We start from the raw sequence: 14,446 nt of genomic DNA, 5'->3' as shown, positions 1-14,446 counted from the left end.
AGACAAATAAGGAACAGGATAGGGAATAGGACAACTCCAGCTTTTCAGTCCTATAAAAGTGATGGAAATGGGTAAATTTGCTATGAATATCTTAATAGAAGCTGTTGAGGATATTTACAATTTCTAAAATAAAAAGCCACCTTCCACTATTCTGTGCACAGGGCTGATCACAAGAAAAATTGTGTCATGTTCCTTTCCCAATTTCAAAAACGCCAGAAATTAAAATAAGACCCTACAGAACACACTGCTCAGCACTGGAGGACTTGACACAGGGTTTTCCAGTAAGACATCTGAATTCAAAAGATAGCAGCGAAAGGCCTTCCAAGAACCCTGCCACCTTGTTTCATTTATATTCTGGCAGATCGCTTGCTTGTTTTACTGACTCACTTGTCTGACATGCTAATAAGTCGTAAGAGTGTCATTTTAGTATAAATAGCTATTAGGGCTCATCTGACAAATGAGACCGGCCTAACTACATTTCATTTCCTGAAATGTAACAATGCGTAATGCTTTATAAGTTACACATTTCAGGACTGCCTTGTAAATGGTTTACTTCTGGGCTGCTGGGAGAAGTTACCGCTTATCCTTTTACCCCTATGTACTTGTCACTGGCTCTTCTCTAAAAGTTTCCAAGCCCTCGGACCTGCCAGCGACAGCCCTGAACTCTGCATTGGGTTGGTCTGAACAACTGAAAGTGGAAGACTAAAACATCCCCTTATGCTTGTGAAAGAGGTTCTGCTCAAACCACAACACTACCAAGTTTATCGTCTCTTTGGATTTGCTGGCAGGGAACTATTTAAGCAATTTCCATCCTACATCAGCTGAAGTGAAGCGTATTTGTCGAGATCTGCTGCTTGGACTAGCCCAGTTTGCAGGGACTGCGGTGGGTTAGAGAACACACGGTGAACACCTCCACCCAGCAGACTGGCACCTTCTTCCACTGGCATCACTCTCTGCAGAATGATTGTTTTTAACACCCTGACTAGTAGCTGGTTGCCCACCCTGCTCACTTCTGGCTTACAGTAGACAAGAGATGAGCACTTCTACCAGCACAGCTGAGGAAGCAACAGTCACTGCAGCGGGTCAGTAAGAAGCAGATTGGAGAGTGAGTTGGGCAGTTGGCCTGCAATGAGCTGGTTGGATCCAACAAAGGATGTCCCGTTATAATCTCAAAATCTTTGCATACTTACATATGGGTCCTCAGAAAATTGAGAGTTACTCAAAGAGGGCCAGTTCTTCAGACCAAATTCTCCTCTTTGCCCATATAAGAAGTATGCCCAGAGAGTGGGCAGTACAAACACACTCATGCTGACTCAGTGATGTCCCTCAGTCATAACAGGAGAAACTCCCACAGGTTTCCAGGCCCTGATTTGGCCGTAAAAATAATAATGACACAACAGTCAAAAGTGATGGGTAATATTTACTAGGAGTGGGATTGTAATTATTCACTAAGACCATAAAATAGCCATCAGAAGTGAACAAGTAACTGACTTGTACAAAACCTGGAAAATTGATCTCGAGGTGAAAAAGTCCTTACATCTCTGGTAGAGCTCATGTTCAGTTTTCAGTCTGAACTTAAGGTGGAAGGAGGACTGAAGTGTGTCAGAAAATCTGCAACGCTACAGTGAGTTCACTCACATCATTTGTGTTTACTTCTATTGCCAATGTCTAGTCCATTTTTCCTTGGGGGAAAGATTGGGATAGTTTCCAGGCACGAAATAAATAAAACAAACTGCATTCTTCCTGAAATTAGGAACTTCTTTCATCATGTTCCCTCCTATTCATCTCCTTTCTGATGTACATGGTCCAAGAGGATATCGGAGAATATTAGAATAAAGCTCTGTGATCTGCACTGGATGTCAGTCAGCTGCTGGGAGGAATCCAAGGTTTTAGAGCCAACCTATAGTCCTGAACGGTTTTGGACCTGGCAAACGTGGGGAGGTCACTTCTCTCCCTGAGCCATGCCATCACATTCGAAGATGTGGATGTCCATCAAGATGAAAAACAGTGAAGAGTTCTTTATTTCTGAAATAATTTTCCCTACTTCTGTAACTTTCCGAGCATGCTGTGAAGCCTGTTTTCCCTTGTCCTTGTTAAATTAGTTGAGGAGAGTGTGGATTGATTTTTTTCTATTTGCCAGCTATCCTTTATCCTTGCTTTCATGTTTCTGTTTATCAAGGAAATGCCCAAAGTATTGAATAGATAGCCACAGATACATTTTTTTAATTAACTAATAAATGTAGTAAAATATTTCAAGTCCCTTCTTAATAGCTTTTCCATGCCTTTAATAAGTATTGATCCCTTTTTTGAGCCTGTTTTAGTACCTTTCTTAAGATGTTGTAACAGTAGTACGTATAATACTCCAAAGGAGGCTGTTACACTGACCTATATGTGTGTGTATATATATGTATATATTTTTACATTCTCCATTCTATTCCATAAGAACTCTAGCAACTTGTTTGTTTGTTTGTCCTATAGCTGCAGTTTGACAGAGGTTTTCTTTGTGCTGTCCATAGCGATGTCCTCATGTCTTTCCTGGGCTGACACAGGTAAATCAGAACCCTGTAAGATATTTTCAAGTAGATTGCATATTCCTCCTCATGTATTATCATTGAACTACATTTGTCATCATTTTGCCCATTCATCTAAATCCCTCTGAAAAATTTTATATTCTACTTGAGCTTGTCCAGCTTGAGTAACTTGGTCTCATTTGCATACTTTGCACTCGCCTGCTTATTTCCTTCTCCAGAGCTGCATTAACTAACAGTGAAACCAGTATAGCCTTTTTAGGCATTATATTTTTCCTGTTTATCCCCAGAGTCAAAAATACCCATTTCAGCAAACCAAGTAACATACATTCTGGTGCTTGCCCAGCCATGGGTAAAATAGTCCCAGAGACAAGAATATCACATTCCAGCCCTGAAGAACTATTCTCTCTGATGAAGCTCTCCAGTGAAGGTCAGATGTGGTGACTGCACAGCAATGGCATGCTGATGTGCCCCCACAATGTCCTTCTTGATAAATAGTTTAGAGACTTCCATATTAAGGACAGGTTTACTGGAGGAATGGAGTATGGAAAGTTGGAAGGGATGAAAAACCTTCCTTTCCTTCCCAATGTTATGATGATGTGTACTTTCTCACATCATCATGGTGTGATGCGTTCAATACTATCACTGTATCCAGTTTTGATATTGAAGATATTCAGGGATAGGTCCACAAATGGTCTATTAATAGTTGTAGCTCCAGTGCCTGCAGTAATTAATTGAGGATGTCTCAGGATTAACTAGTGGTATTGCTTAGATAAAAAAGGGACCGCTTCTTCTCCTACCCATCAACACTCCATACTTCCATAACACAGAGGCTGTATAAAAGAACCTGTACAACAAACTTGCCATGCACATCTTAGAGATGGATAGTTTCTCTGGCTCTTCAGCTTCCACAACATCTCAGCAACTAGCTTAGGAAAAAAATTTTTAGGGTTTAGATCACTGTCTTATATCCTGAGGGATTTCTGGATTTTTTTAAATGACCAAAAGTAGACACAAATACATTTTCAAACAATTTTTCACCTGGAACTAGTTACTTTTGCTTGAAGTTGTTTATATAGCACTTTCATTCATAGTAGCAATTTACTGTCCTTTGGAAACTTTATCACTAAAAATACACAAACATCAATGCTTACTTAAATAACTTATAACTGTCACAAAATCCAGTAATACACTAAAGTTTGGGATCTTGGACAAAATTATCTCGATAAAACAAAACTTTATCACTGTTGAATAGTGACAGTAGGTTACATAACTCATAAGAACTTTGTAAACCACTTCAAGGGAATGAATATACGTATTTGCTAAGGCTGTGGCAGGTAAGCCTGCTGAAGGAAAGATTCAAGACAGAAGGGGCTTCGGAGCCACTCATGCTCCTTCTGGGCAATTCTGGCATGGTCCCAGCTTCACTGACACAAGACATTTATGTCAACCCTCAGCGTCTCCATATCGGGTTTTTTTAAATTGAATTTTCTGTGATTTGGTCTCTTTGTCAAATATGAAACCTGTCTGCCTGTAGGTGAGGCATGCTGTGAAGACTTTCATTTTGGAAGTGATTGGGCAGTTGGGATGTGGGTGCTTGGCCCAGTGCAGTGCCACATAGCTAGACCTGTGCAAGACTGGAAGGAGTTAGCTTGAATTCAGCAATCCCTCATCAGCCAAGGCAGAGTGGCGTGGTGACAGGGCCGCACTGCTCCTGGCACACAGCTGGCATCTACATGGACATGCGTTCTCAAAATCTTTAATTTCACTGAAAGTTCATTTGGACATTTGGAATACTCATGAAGGCTGACTTCAGCCTCCTGATCGACAGAGGGAAGCAGTTCCCACCATGGGATGCTTTTACGTTCCTGCTTTGAACTGGCGTCTACAGAGGCAATGATGCTTCCTGGAGAGGCTGTGACTGGCCGCCACATCTGGCAACACTATCTGTAACGCGAGGCAAAGCTCAGCCTAGTGCCATGTCGAGTCACCTGAGCTACCTCAAATAACACAATTCAGCACATCGAGTGACAGTACCAGCCCCTTGGTGAGCTTTCTCAACAAACTCTCTACCACATGTGCATTGTCATACCTAAGTACACCTCAAGTCATACTTATTCGAACATGCCCATCACCTCTTCAGACGCGTGTAAATACCTGAGACAGATATGCGGTTTCCACGAGAAGCTCAGCAAACTGAGCTCAGTGTCCACAGCCTGCAAGCTCCTTTAGGGCTCAGCACCCCTCTATAGGCCAGGTGGAAAGGAACCACAACGACATAACTCAGAAGGAAAGAGGAAATCACTTCAGATCTGTGAAATATGTGATCCGAGACTGATAAATATTTGTGTCCCTGCGATATTGGCTGTACAAAATTGATTTAGTGGGGACAGTGGCATATTTAGCTATATGTCATGGTCCTTCAGTGGCGGCCAGTGTTTTTCAGTAATATTCTCAGTCAAGGAGGAAAACTTGCTTGACAGCTGTCATTCATACTTCTCAGGAAGGGTTATGCTATTGTCCTTACCCGGTGGAGCCACCGGCGAGCCATCCCGTGGTACAGCCAGCGAAAGAACAGTCCAGAACAGCCCTTTTCAGTTCTTCTGCAGTTGCTAAGCGAGCACTCAGGTCAACACAAGCTTTCTCAGCTTCAGCTATATCCAGACCCTGAGAGTTGTTCTTGGACTCAAGTACAAACACTTTCCCTGCAGCACCAAGAAAGGATATGTCACTCGTCATGCTATTGTATTCAATACATTTTCAATACAAATATTGCAAATTATCACCGAATAAAGTCTTCTTTCTTTTACTAAATTAATTTTAATGCACAATCCACTTCTTGGAACGAGCAATTTTATCAACACTGTAAATACCTTTGTCTTAGCTTTTCTTTTAGTTTTGTTCATCAACAGAAAAGCAAGTATGGCTTAGCCCATATTCATTCCCAGCCCATACGAGAAGCTCATCTTGCCTCTTTAGGTCTGTGCTTAAGACCTTGAGAGAGAAAGCACAACACTCTCCCATATGCACATACATAGTCAGAGTCAGAACATCTCCTGTAGGCTGTAGTGCTGGAATTCATTACTAAGCGTAGTACAGTTACATTTATAACAACTACATCTATAAAGCAAGCACGAATCTAAAAGCCAGTATTGCAACTCACTCTTCCACATCAGAAACAGATTTATACTTATTCGCTAAAATCAAAATTATACAATACTATGGCAACTTGTGTTAAATGCTGTTGCAAAGCCACTTTGTTTTCATATCTTTCTGGAAAGACAGAGGGAATTTTTTTCTTAATGGAAGGCTTTTTTGAATGAGCATGAGAACATATTTAGCATAACAATTTCTTGTGTTATTTTTATTTTCACTTCAGTTTATTTTACTTTAATTTATCTAACACTGTGAAAGCTGTAAGGGTGAAAGTTAGAGGTTTTGGCAGCTGGGAACAGGGCAGTTGGGGTTTTGGCAATAAAGCCTGAGAAGTTACTGTGTTATGGAATAAACACAGTAGCTGGATGTCTCCAGAAGAAGAAATAAACAATGAGATAGCTTACAGTGCTGATGTTTGAATAGCCATAAGTGCCTTCTTTCTGAAGATAACATCCCTCAGAATACCTTCTAAATTTCAAAGGTACAGATTTAGGTTACTTGCAGGTGCAGGAAGACAACTTTTAAGCACTGCTCGTTCAGTAAATGCCTGGAAACACTTATGTCTTATTTCAAGTGTAGATTAGCGGTAGTGGTTATATGCGTAGCTTCCAGCACACACCAAGTGTTCACTATGTTGCTAGCTTCACACTCATAGCATATATTGACCAATATCAGGAATCCCTCAGACTGATTCAGCCTGATTCTGTACCAACAGCCACCCCACTGTATATTGATATTGAAATTTCAACAAGTTGATAAATATTAATCTAATCCTAAATGCATGAGACTGATACAGGGCAGGTCTGTACTGGCCAGCTTTCTGTTCTCACCTGTGCACAGTTTAACCCACTGCAAGAATCACAGTCCTTACAGCAAAAAATGCAAAGTTTCTTTCAGGTAAACATGTCATTTGTGTTTACATTAGCTGGCAAGCACAGATGGGTCCTGCTGAAGATTCCTGCTTTGGTGGGAATTCTACATGCACACAGTAAGAAGTATTCCTGACTTGGGCAGATAGCAAATTAAATAAGCAGAACAAGCAGTGATGAGAAGGAAAAGAAATTCAGAGTACCCAGAGTGATCTTCTCACGCAGTTTACAGTACTTGACCAGGAATGCAACCCAGAAGCACAGATTGGTGTCCTAACCACTAGATTACATAGTCTCTTGCTTCTCAACTATAATCAATACCATGAATTGTAATTAGAACAGGGGAGTTTACACAGAACAGTGAAAAAAGCAAGCCTCTACAGTCCTGAGTACCAAAACCTCAGGATTCTTTCCAAAATGCCCCAAATAATGCACATGACTCTAATGTAGGCTGTTGTTTCCAAAGCCATGAACAGACGTAGTGAAGTATGCATGGGGTAGGGAGAGAGATAATATAAGCAGAAGGATGATGGTTTTAAACAACAGTTCCTAAATTGCAGAATAGCTTTCATTAGTAAAGGTAGGCAGGGATTAAGTGTAATGCTTTATGGAGACTTTGTCCCAAATAAAAACTTGTCCACATTCTACATTTCACAATTTGTCTGTCAGGATTGAGATGCAACACCAAAGACATATAGAGCAAGTTTGTGTAGCATCTGACTTAAATCATAATTGTTAGTTTGACATGGCAGTAAGCCCTATTTTCCAGACATTAGTATTTTAGTTAGAAGACATAAAAAAAGAAAACCATTAAAAATCAAGTTTCGTCTAGACATAATTAGAAGAAATTAAGCTCATCATTTAGTCTTTTCACCAGTAAGTGACAATTACATTAGTTTAGCCAGCCAAAACTGAGGCTGAGACAGCTTTAACTACTGTTATGTGTCTTCTAGTACTTAAAATAAATTAACTTTTTACTAGGAACTCTGAAGATGCTGGTTCAAAACAGACTCCTGTCCTTCAGAAAGGTATCTATCTGGGATATCCACATTACGTAGACAAATAGGTTTTAGGGTAAGCTAGGAGGGACTTTCTCATTGGGAAAATTACAGTGAACTGCTTTATAGGAAATTCTGGTTAGCCAGAAGTGGATAATGAAGGCTGACCTGCCTACCAGAGCAACCTGGGAATCTTCTCCAAAGCTTTAGAAGCAATATGGTCATCTGCCCAGTTTTTAACACGTGCCCTCTGTTTTACCTAATTTCTTGCTTAGAAAATATAATAACAAGTAAGGTTTACTTATCTGACACTTGACCAATGGAATAGCTGAATCCCAGTATCTTGCTCTGTGACCGAGGGGCATTTACAGGAAAAAAATATAGGACACATGCTAGCATGATAACAGGAAAATAAAAACATCAAAACGGGAAATCCCTTTAACTAAATAAGACTACACCACCAAAATTGAATTCTGCACCTTATGGTGGCATGGCTAACATGCTTGAGATATTAATGTATTGAATTTTCTCACTTTTAATCACAAAAGTGGTTCATGTTCAAGCTTGGTATTGAAGGGTCCTGGTCAAATATTTGTAAAATTTTTCTCACTGCTAGTTGCAATTAAAAGCTTTTTAAAAAAGTTTCTCTGATGATATCACAGACAGTTTTGTTACTGGGGTTGTGAAAAATTCAAATGGTATCCCCTTTCTGTCTAGCAGATTATGACAGTGTGGAGTAGTTGAAATCAATTTTCTCTGAGATAATATCAAGAGATGTACTGTCATTCTGTTTTAAATATGCAATTTTAAATATAAGACTGTTCTATATTTTCACAAGACACACGATGAAGGATCATGTCTTTGTGGTTATTTGTGTGAAGAACGTAGTATGTGTTTGGTTGTGGTACCTTTGAACAGCCACCATCTTTGAGCTCCTTCTCAACTCTCTCCCTTCATTTCTGCCCCGTAACATTTTGTTTTCCATAATGTGATGATGAAAGACGTGGTGTGGAAATTTGTTCCCAGAACTCTACGTACTTTTCTGAAGCCTTTTTGAACAAAGACAGTCCCTTCGGTTTCAAGATCAGGCTAAAAGGCCATGCAAAGCAGTCTGTCTCAGGAGGCTTAATGCACATCTTGAGTTTAGCAGGTTCAGTATGAAAAATGTCCTTGCCACAGTAAGTTTCTTCAGGTTCCCTTTTGAAACCAGTGACAAAGTTTTAACTTCAGTGGTAAGACATAAATGATAAGACATAATTCTTCCAACTGTTAATTAACAGCTGAATTCATAGTTCTGAAGAAAAATTCACACTGGAAACTAAAGAGTGTCTGTCTTTAATAACTAGGCTACATTATGTTCCTAGCCTCTACCATCATCTTATCACTATTATTGCAGAATATTGATTATATTTTGATATTTTGATAGAAGAATAATTTTTATTATTTTTTGGCACTAAAACTTTGTAAACAAGCAATAGCTGAATACAATTTTTACTTAAGAGTACCCCAATATATTCTGATTGAAAACATACCCATAGAAGCATAGATCTCAAGGCTTCTAGGATCCTTTTTTATCACCTGTTTAATTCCTGTATAACTAGACTGTAGATTTCCCCCAGTAATTCCAACATCGAGTCCAAAAATTCATGGTTGAACTAGAGCACGTCTTTTCAAAAGGCATCCAGTCATGATTCAATGACTCTAAGTAATGGAGAATTTACAGCACACTTTATAGTAAACTGTTCCAATGCTTCATTAGTCTCACTCCACCTTATTTGCAGTTTCAAATTTTGCTAAACTCAGCTTCTAATAACTGGACCTTATTATGCTTTCGAGACTGAAGAGCCATCTACAATCAAATATATGGAAGTGCAAAAAAGGGACTCTTCAGAAATAAAATCAGTCCAAACCCCATTTCTTCATACTTTTAGGAATCTCGGTGGAATTAGCAGAATTTTCTTGGTTACCAAGAATACAGAGTTTATCTAATTTAGTCTGATACAGCAACAGATACAACAAGAAGTTCTTCTGAGGCATATAGGCACAGTTCAAAGCCCACTGAAATGAGTTCAAAGTTCTCCATGTCTTCAGCAGGATTTGCACCACACTTGAAGAAGAAACATAAAACTGCATAGCAAAATACACTTTGAAATAAAAATGCCTCTCCCAAATAATATAAAATGAAAGCACTTTAAAAGGCATGCCCAGTGTGCTGATCTCATGACATGATACTAGTTCAAAGGACAAAACCTAATCAGTTTAAACAAAATAAATGTGGTGAAAGATGTGCAAATGTGGAGTCTACTTTATTTTTACTTAAATGTTAAGACCTCAAATTGAGGTAAAAGAGAGAAGAGGGAGGGATAGGTCACTTCTGTACTTCAAGAGCAATTTAATTTCCATTTCTATGGCTGTGTGTAACAATGGCTTTGATTGTAATAGTAAGGGTGGAGGATTCAGTAAAACTGTACAATTACAGACAGAGATTTGGGCAATTACCAGTTTTGCTTAGTGTTCATGAATGTAGAGTTTATTTCTGTGAGAAACTAAAATGAATGATGTCTTATTTCATTCAAATTGCTTAAAATATTACATCACCAGAAAAAAAAGCAAGATTGGGAGGTCACCTTTGAGTTCTTCCTACGCTAAATTCAGTTTGAGCTTAAATTTTAATTTTACTGCACATTTTAGGGATCAAGTAGTTGGAATTGTTTATGCATTTACTTTTGCAACATAAAAGATTATGTGTTGTTTTGCAAGTGGGAGCCTGAAATGCTTAGACACCTGCTACTCAAATGCAAACGTCTAGAGAGAGCAGAAGAGAAAAAGCATACTTTTTTCCTTTTCCTTACAAAAAAAGGTGCAAAGCAAGCCAAAGGAAAGAGTATAGTAGGGTTTTTCCCTACCTTTGACATCAGACATATCTGGTTCTAAGTCAGAAGTGTGTATCTCAGATCCTCACCTAATTGTGCCTAGCCTTCTGGATTCAGGATCCTTCCACTTGCAACCTCTGCAGTCACTATTCAAGGTCACTACCTGATGACTGGCTTGACCAACTGGTCTTCCATGTAACCCAAATTTAGCCAACAGACCAACTCCACTCTGGAACAATTAGTAAAGTTTTGCAATTAGCACATTTTTTCCAATTCAGGAGTGTCTTGGTAAGGTAGATTTATCACCATCGTTCTCTCCCGACACGGTCTGCCTCAGAGCAAGTACTCTGCAGAAAACTACGGTTCATCCGTATGGATATTTTAGCAGCCGTGAAAAGACAAAAGACGGAGTCAAAAAAACCAGAGGCCACTCCTGCGCGGGACGCATGAAGCTGCATCCTTGTTCGCCCATTCCAGTGCAAACACAAAGACATTTTTTAAAGCCTGCATTTGCACTGGTATAATTGAGACTCGTCACGATAACTTGTATTATTCTCCAGTAACTGCACTAAGAGTAGTGGCACAACACGGTACGTCAGAGCAGGAACAAGCCCTTGAGGAGCCTTCTGTCCGTCTGACCCCCACCTCACCAGCCACGAGCAAGCACGTTTCAATTGTAAAAAACCTGCAAAGCCAAACAAAGCTATTTTTGATTTCGGCATTTACCTTGGTCTTTCTGGATGCTATCTGCACTACAGCAATATGTGCTGTGGTAAGTACTCGTCAAAAAAGATCAATTAAGCTTCGAGGCTTTACACCTTCACCAGACTCCGATGGCCTCCAGTTTTATTGCCTGCTCTCTGTCATTATTCGTGCAAGACAATAAAGCGAAAGTCGTCCTTAGGGAAATATATTATAACCAATTTCGGAGGGTTGCCTGTAACAGGGGCCACTCTGAATTTCACAGGGTTTTTACAAGGTGAGTTCAAAATCCCTTCAGTGGTTTGCAAAACAGTCAGTTACTTTTAGCTAAAAATAACAGATACACACGAACATATGTGTCACCCAGAGCGGTCCTTTGGCACTTCCGTGACCTCTGCATGTACTAGCGAGTAGCACGATTGTATTTTCACCTACAACTTACGCAAACGAGAAGGTGGTTTCCTGACTGGATCAGGCCAGAGTCTGTTATAAAAGAAAGTATTAATCCTGTTCCGTACTCTCAGATGTTCTTAAATATATAAGCATACATGTAGTGGTAAATTTTAAAATTCACATGAAGTGTTTTCTTCTGTATCAAGCTACAATAAGCCAGATGGTTTATAGGATAGTGTTACAGTTGTTTGCTTGAATATTAATACTAGGAGAACACAGTGAAGAGCATGCTAATAGAAAACTTGCACATTTTTCACAATGGTACTTAGAAGTTAAATAAAAATGGAAACTACAGTGTTATAATGAATGCTCTGCAACTGTAATTCTCATAATTGCTTTTCCACGTGTGAAGTAAATTTGACAAACTGTTGAATGACAATTAAAATCTGTCACAAACTCTGCCATAAAATGATCTCCAGCATTTTTTTCCCTTTTTCTTTTAGAGAATGTCTGTTTAGGAACCAAGAAGATGCCATTAATTCTATAGAAATAATACAAATTGGGAGGTGCTCTTGGAAAGATAAGGGAATTTTTCAAAGGAAGCATTCTTAGCAAGGGAAATTAATTATTCCTGTGCTGTCCCCTTTTCTTAAGTTCTGTGGAGAACCCTCTTTCATGGCTATGCATTTTTTTTCCTTATTTCAGAAGCATTTTGCTAGGGAAGGAGTATTTTCTAAAATCAGAATTGCAGTTTTGCCTATTGCAACACAGTGTAGTTGCCTGACACATTTCTTATCCTTTATTCTTAATGAAAAGTAATTTTCTTCAAATTTACAAGCCAGGGTTCTGTTGTATAAATGGTATTTTACACAAAGTGGTAGAAACGTACAGGCAAGATTAATTTTCTCCCTTTCCTTTGCCATACTTTGCCATCAGCTGAGATAAATTTAAGTTAAAGAGGAAAAATACTCAGAGAACAAAAAGAAGAGGTTTTTATTGCCCTGTAATGTTTAAGATCTGTTCTCTGGAATAATGCAGCAAACATCGATGGTAAAGGATTAGTGTATCGAAATAAAAAAATCCTGAGATCAGGCGTAAATCTATCACAGCTGCGAAAGCAAAAAAACCGTGGCCATTCAGCATTGCTCTCCCAGGAAAAGACACAGTTGTCTCAAAAATAAATCGTGTTTTTGCTAAGGCAAGTGGGTCATCGTTATTACAGGTTTAATCATTAAGAGGGCAATAGGCTACTGGAAACGTTCAAGGGCATTCAGGATTATCATCAGCGAGTAAAAAGTCCCATTTCAGAGTAAATGGAAGCTGGTGCGTCAGCCAAATTCATGTCCTGATCACAGCCCTCGGCAGCGAAGGGCAGATGAAACTCACGTGCAGAAAGGTGAGCAGTGAAATCTTCAGCGTGTGTGGTACTGGACAGAAAAGGTTATAAAAGCCTTTGACTTCTTGTCTTCCCTTCCTCAAGTTCTTGCCCATATAAATCGATGTGGGGGGGGCATCTGAAGTGGGCAGATGGAGAAGTTCTTTGGAGAAAAGATACTGTTAATTATAAGGAGGGCTATCCTAAAATATAGCTGAGTCTTCTTATTCGTGTTCTGGCTTTGTTTTATTATTCTTATTTCCTCTGGAAAAGTTCACTATCCTGTCATTTTGTTGTAATAAAATAATCTTAGCCTTCTGGGATCTTATTTCCTTTCTCTGCTTAACCCCAGGATATTTGTAGAGTCTCAAAAACCTCTGAATCAGACGTTTCCTAACCCAAACTGGGGCGTGTATTTAAGTTTCTTATTAAAAAAAAAAAAGTTGGGTTTGGGTTTTTTTTGTTGTTTTTTTTTTTTTGCAATAACACATTTCAACATACTGCGCTCATTCCAGCCATAGCAACCCAGCCCAAACTGAATGGGGGACTCACCATCAGCCTGAACAGAGATGATCTGAAGGATGAAGAAGACAGATCCCACGCCCTGGAGAAAGGTGAGAGAGAATCTCTGAGAGCCCGAAGCCATCGCCCTGCTCGCAAAGCCCCCAGCCGCAGGAGGTTGGCTGCCGAGGCTTTTTCTCTCTCCTCCTCTGCACTTTCGCGGCGGGGTCTGCGGTGATGATTTCAAGGAGCGCTTTCCCTCGGCAGGATCCTGCGTCTTGGGTTTGCACTGAAGGCGGGAGGGGTGGAAAAAGAAAGAGGGAGGGAGAGAGGAATCCTTGGCTTGGCTAGTGTGAAGGGGAGGGGAAGGGGGGGGGAGATGTCCAGCCAGCTGGGGTTGGGGAGAGGCTTTATCCAGCCCAGTCTGCAGGGCAGTGCACGCAGAGAGCCGGTGTGAAAAGTCACGTTACCCTGTCAGTAAATACCTAATGGATCACGGTGGACGAAATGTAAAAGCCAGGAGGGAGAGAAAAGGGGGGGGAGAGGACGAGCGACAAGCAGAAGCAATCCCTGGCTGAGAGGAGAAGGGCAGCTAGATAGCTGGTGCTGGTACTCGGTGAGTTTGTGGGCTTAGCTGTGCATCTCTGGGGGGACGGGCTCAGACGTGGGGAGCGTTTTCTCTGCGTACGCTGCTGAGGGTTGCAGGGCAGGGGCTGCTGCAGCAAGGGTGACGGTCTTCAGATAAGGGCTGAGGAAAGGTGACAAATGGCACGGGACCCTGGCGGCCGAGGCTCCCTGAAGATCGGGGTTGGGATGGGTTAATCCTGCTCTTTCAGACCCTGAGTTCAGGACAGGCGTGAGGAACTGAAGGTCGAAGCGGGAGTCCGTCACCTGGTCTCCGTCAGCACTCCTGGTCGAGACAAATGGTGCTGGTCAGGTTTGAACACTCTGAAAGCAGCTGATGAAGGGAGTTTCCAGCTCCCAGTAGTACTTACAGCACTGACATCTGTCCCTCATTCTCATTTGTCCTCCATTTGTCCCAAGACAACTC

The 14,446-nt window shown here is 40.5% G+C and overlaps 1 protein-coding gene across 1 annotated transcript in view; it reads right to left on the bottom strand.

Moving 5' to 3' along the window:
- SUSD5 (sushi domain containing 5) overlaps positions 1-13,688 on the bottom strand; it is a 41,691-nt gene extending 28,003 nt beyond the window's left edge. The window contains exons 1-2 of the mRNA XM_082015285.1: positions 13,447-13,688; positions 5,056-5,233 (exon numbers count right to left, since the gene is read on the bottom strand). Coding sequence (XP_081871411.1) covers positions 5,056-5,233; positions 13,447-13,540 — 272 coding nt within the window. The 5' untranslated portion in view covers positions 13,541-13,688. The remainder of the gene's footprint in view (positions 1-5,055; positions 5,234-13,446) is intronic.
- Between the last annotated feature and the right edge of the window lie 758 nt (positions 13,689-14,446).

The sequence above is a fragment of the Phaethon aethereus genome, assembly GCF_964289735.1.
Source record: "Phaethon aethereus genome assembly, chromosome: 2".
NCBI classification, from domain to species: Eukaryota; Metazoa; Chordata; class Aves; order Phaethontiformes; family Phaethontidae; genus Phaethon; species Phaethon aethereus.
Note: the sequence above shows the minus strand (reverse complement) of the source record. Positions and strands in the feature narration are given on the sequence as shown.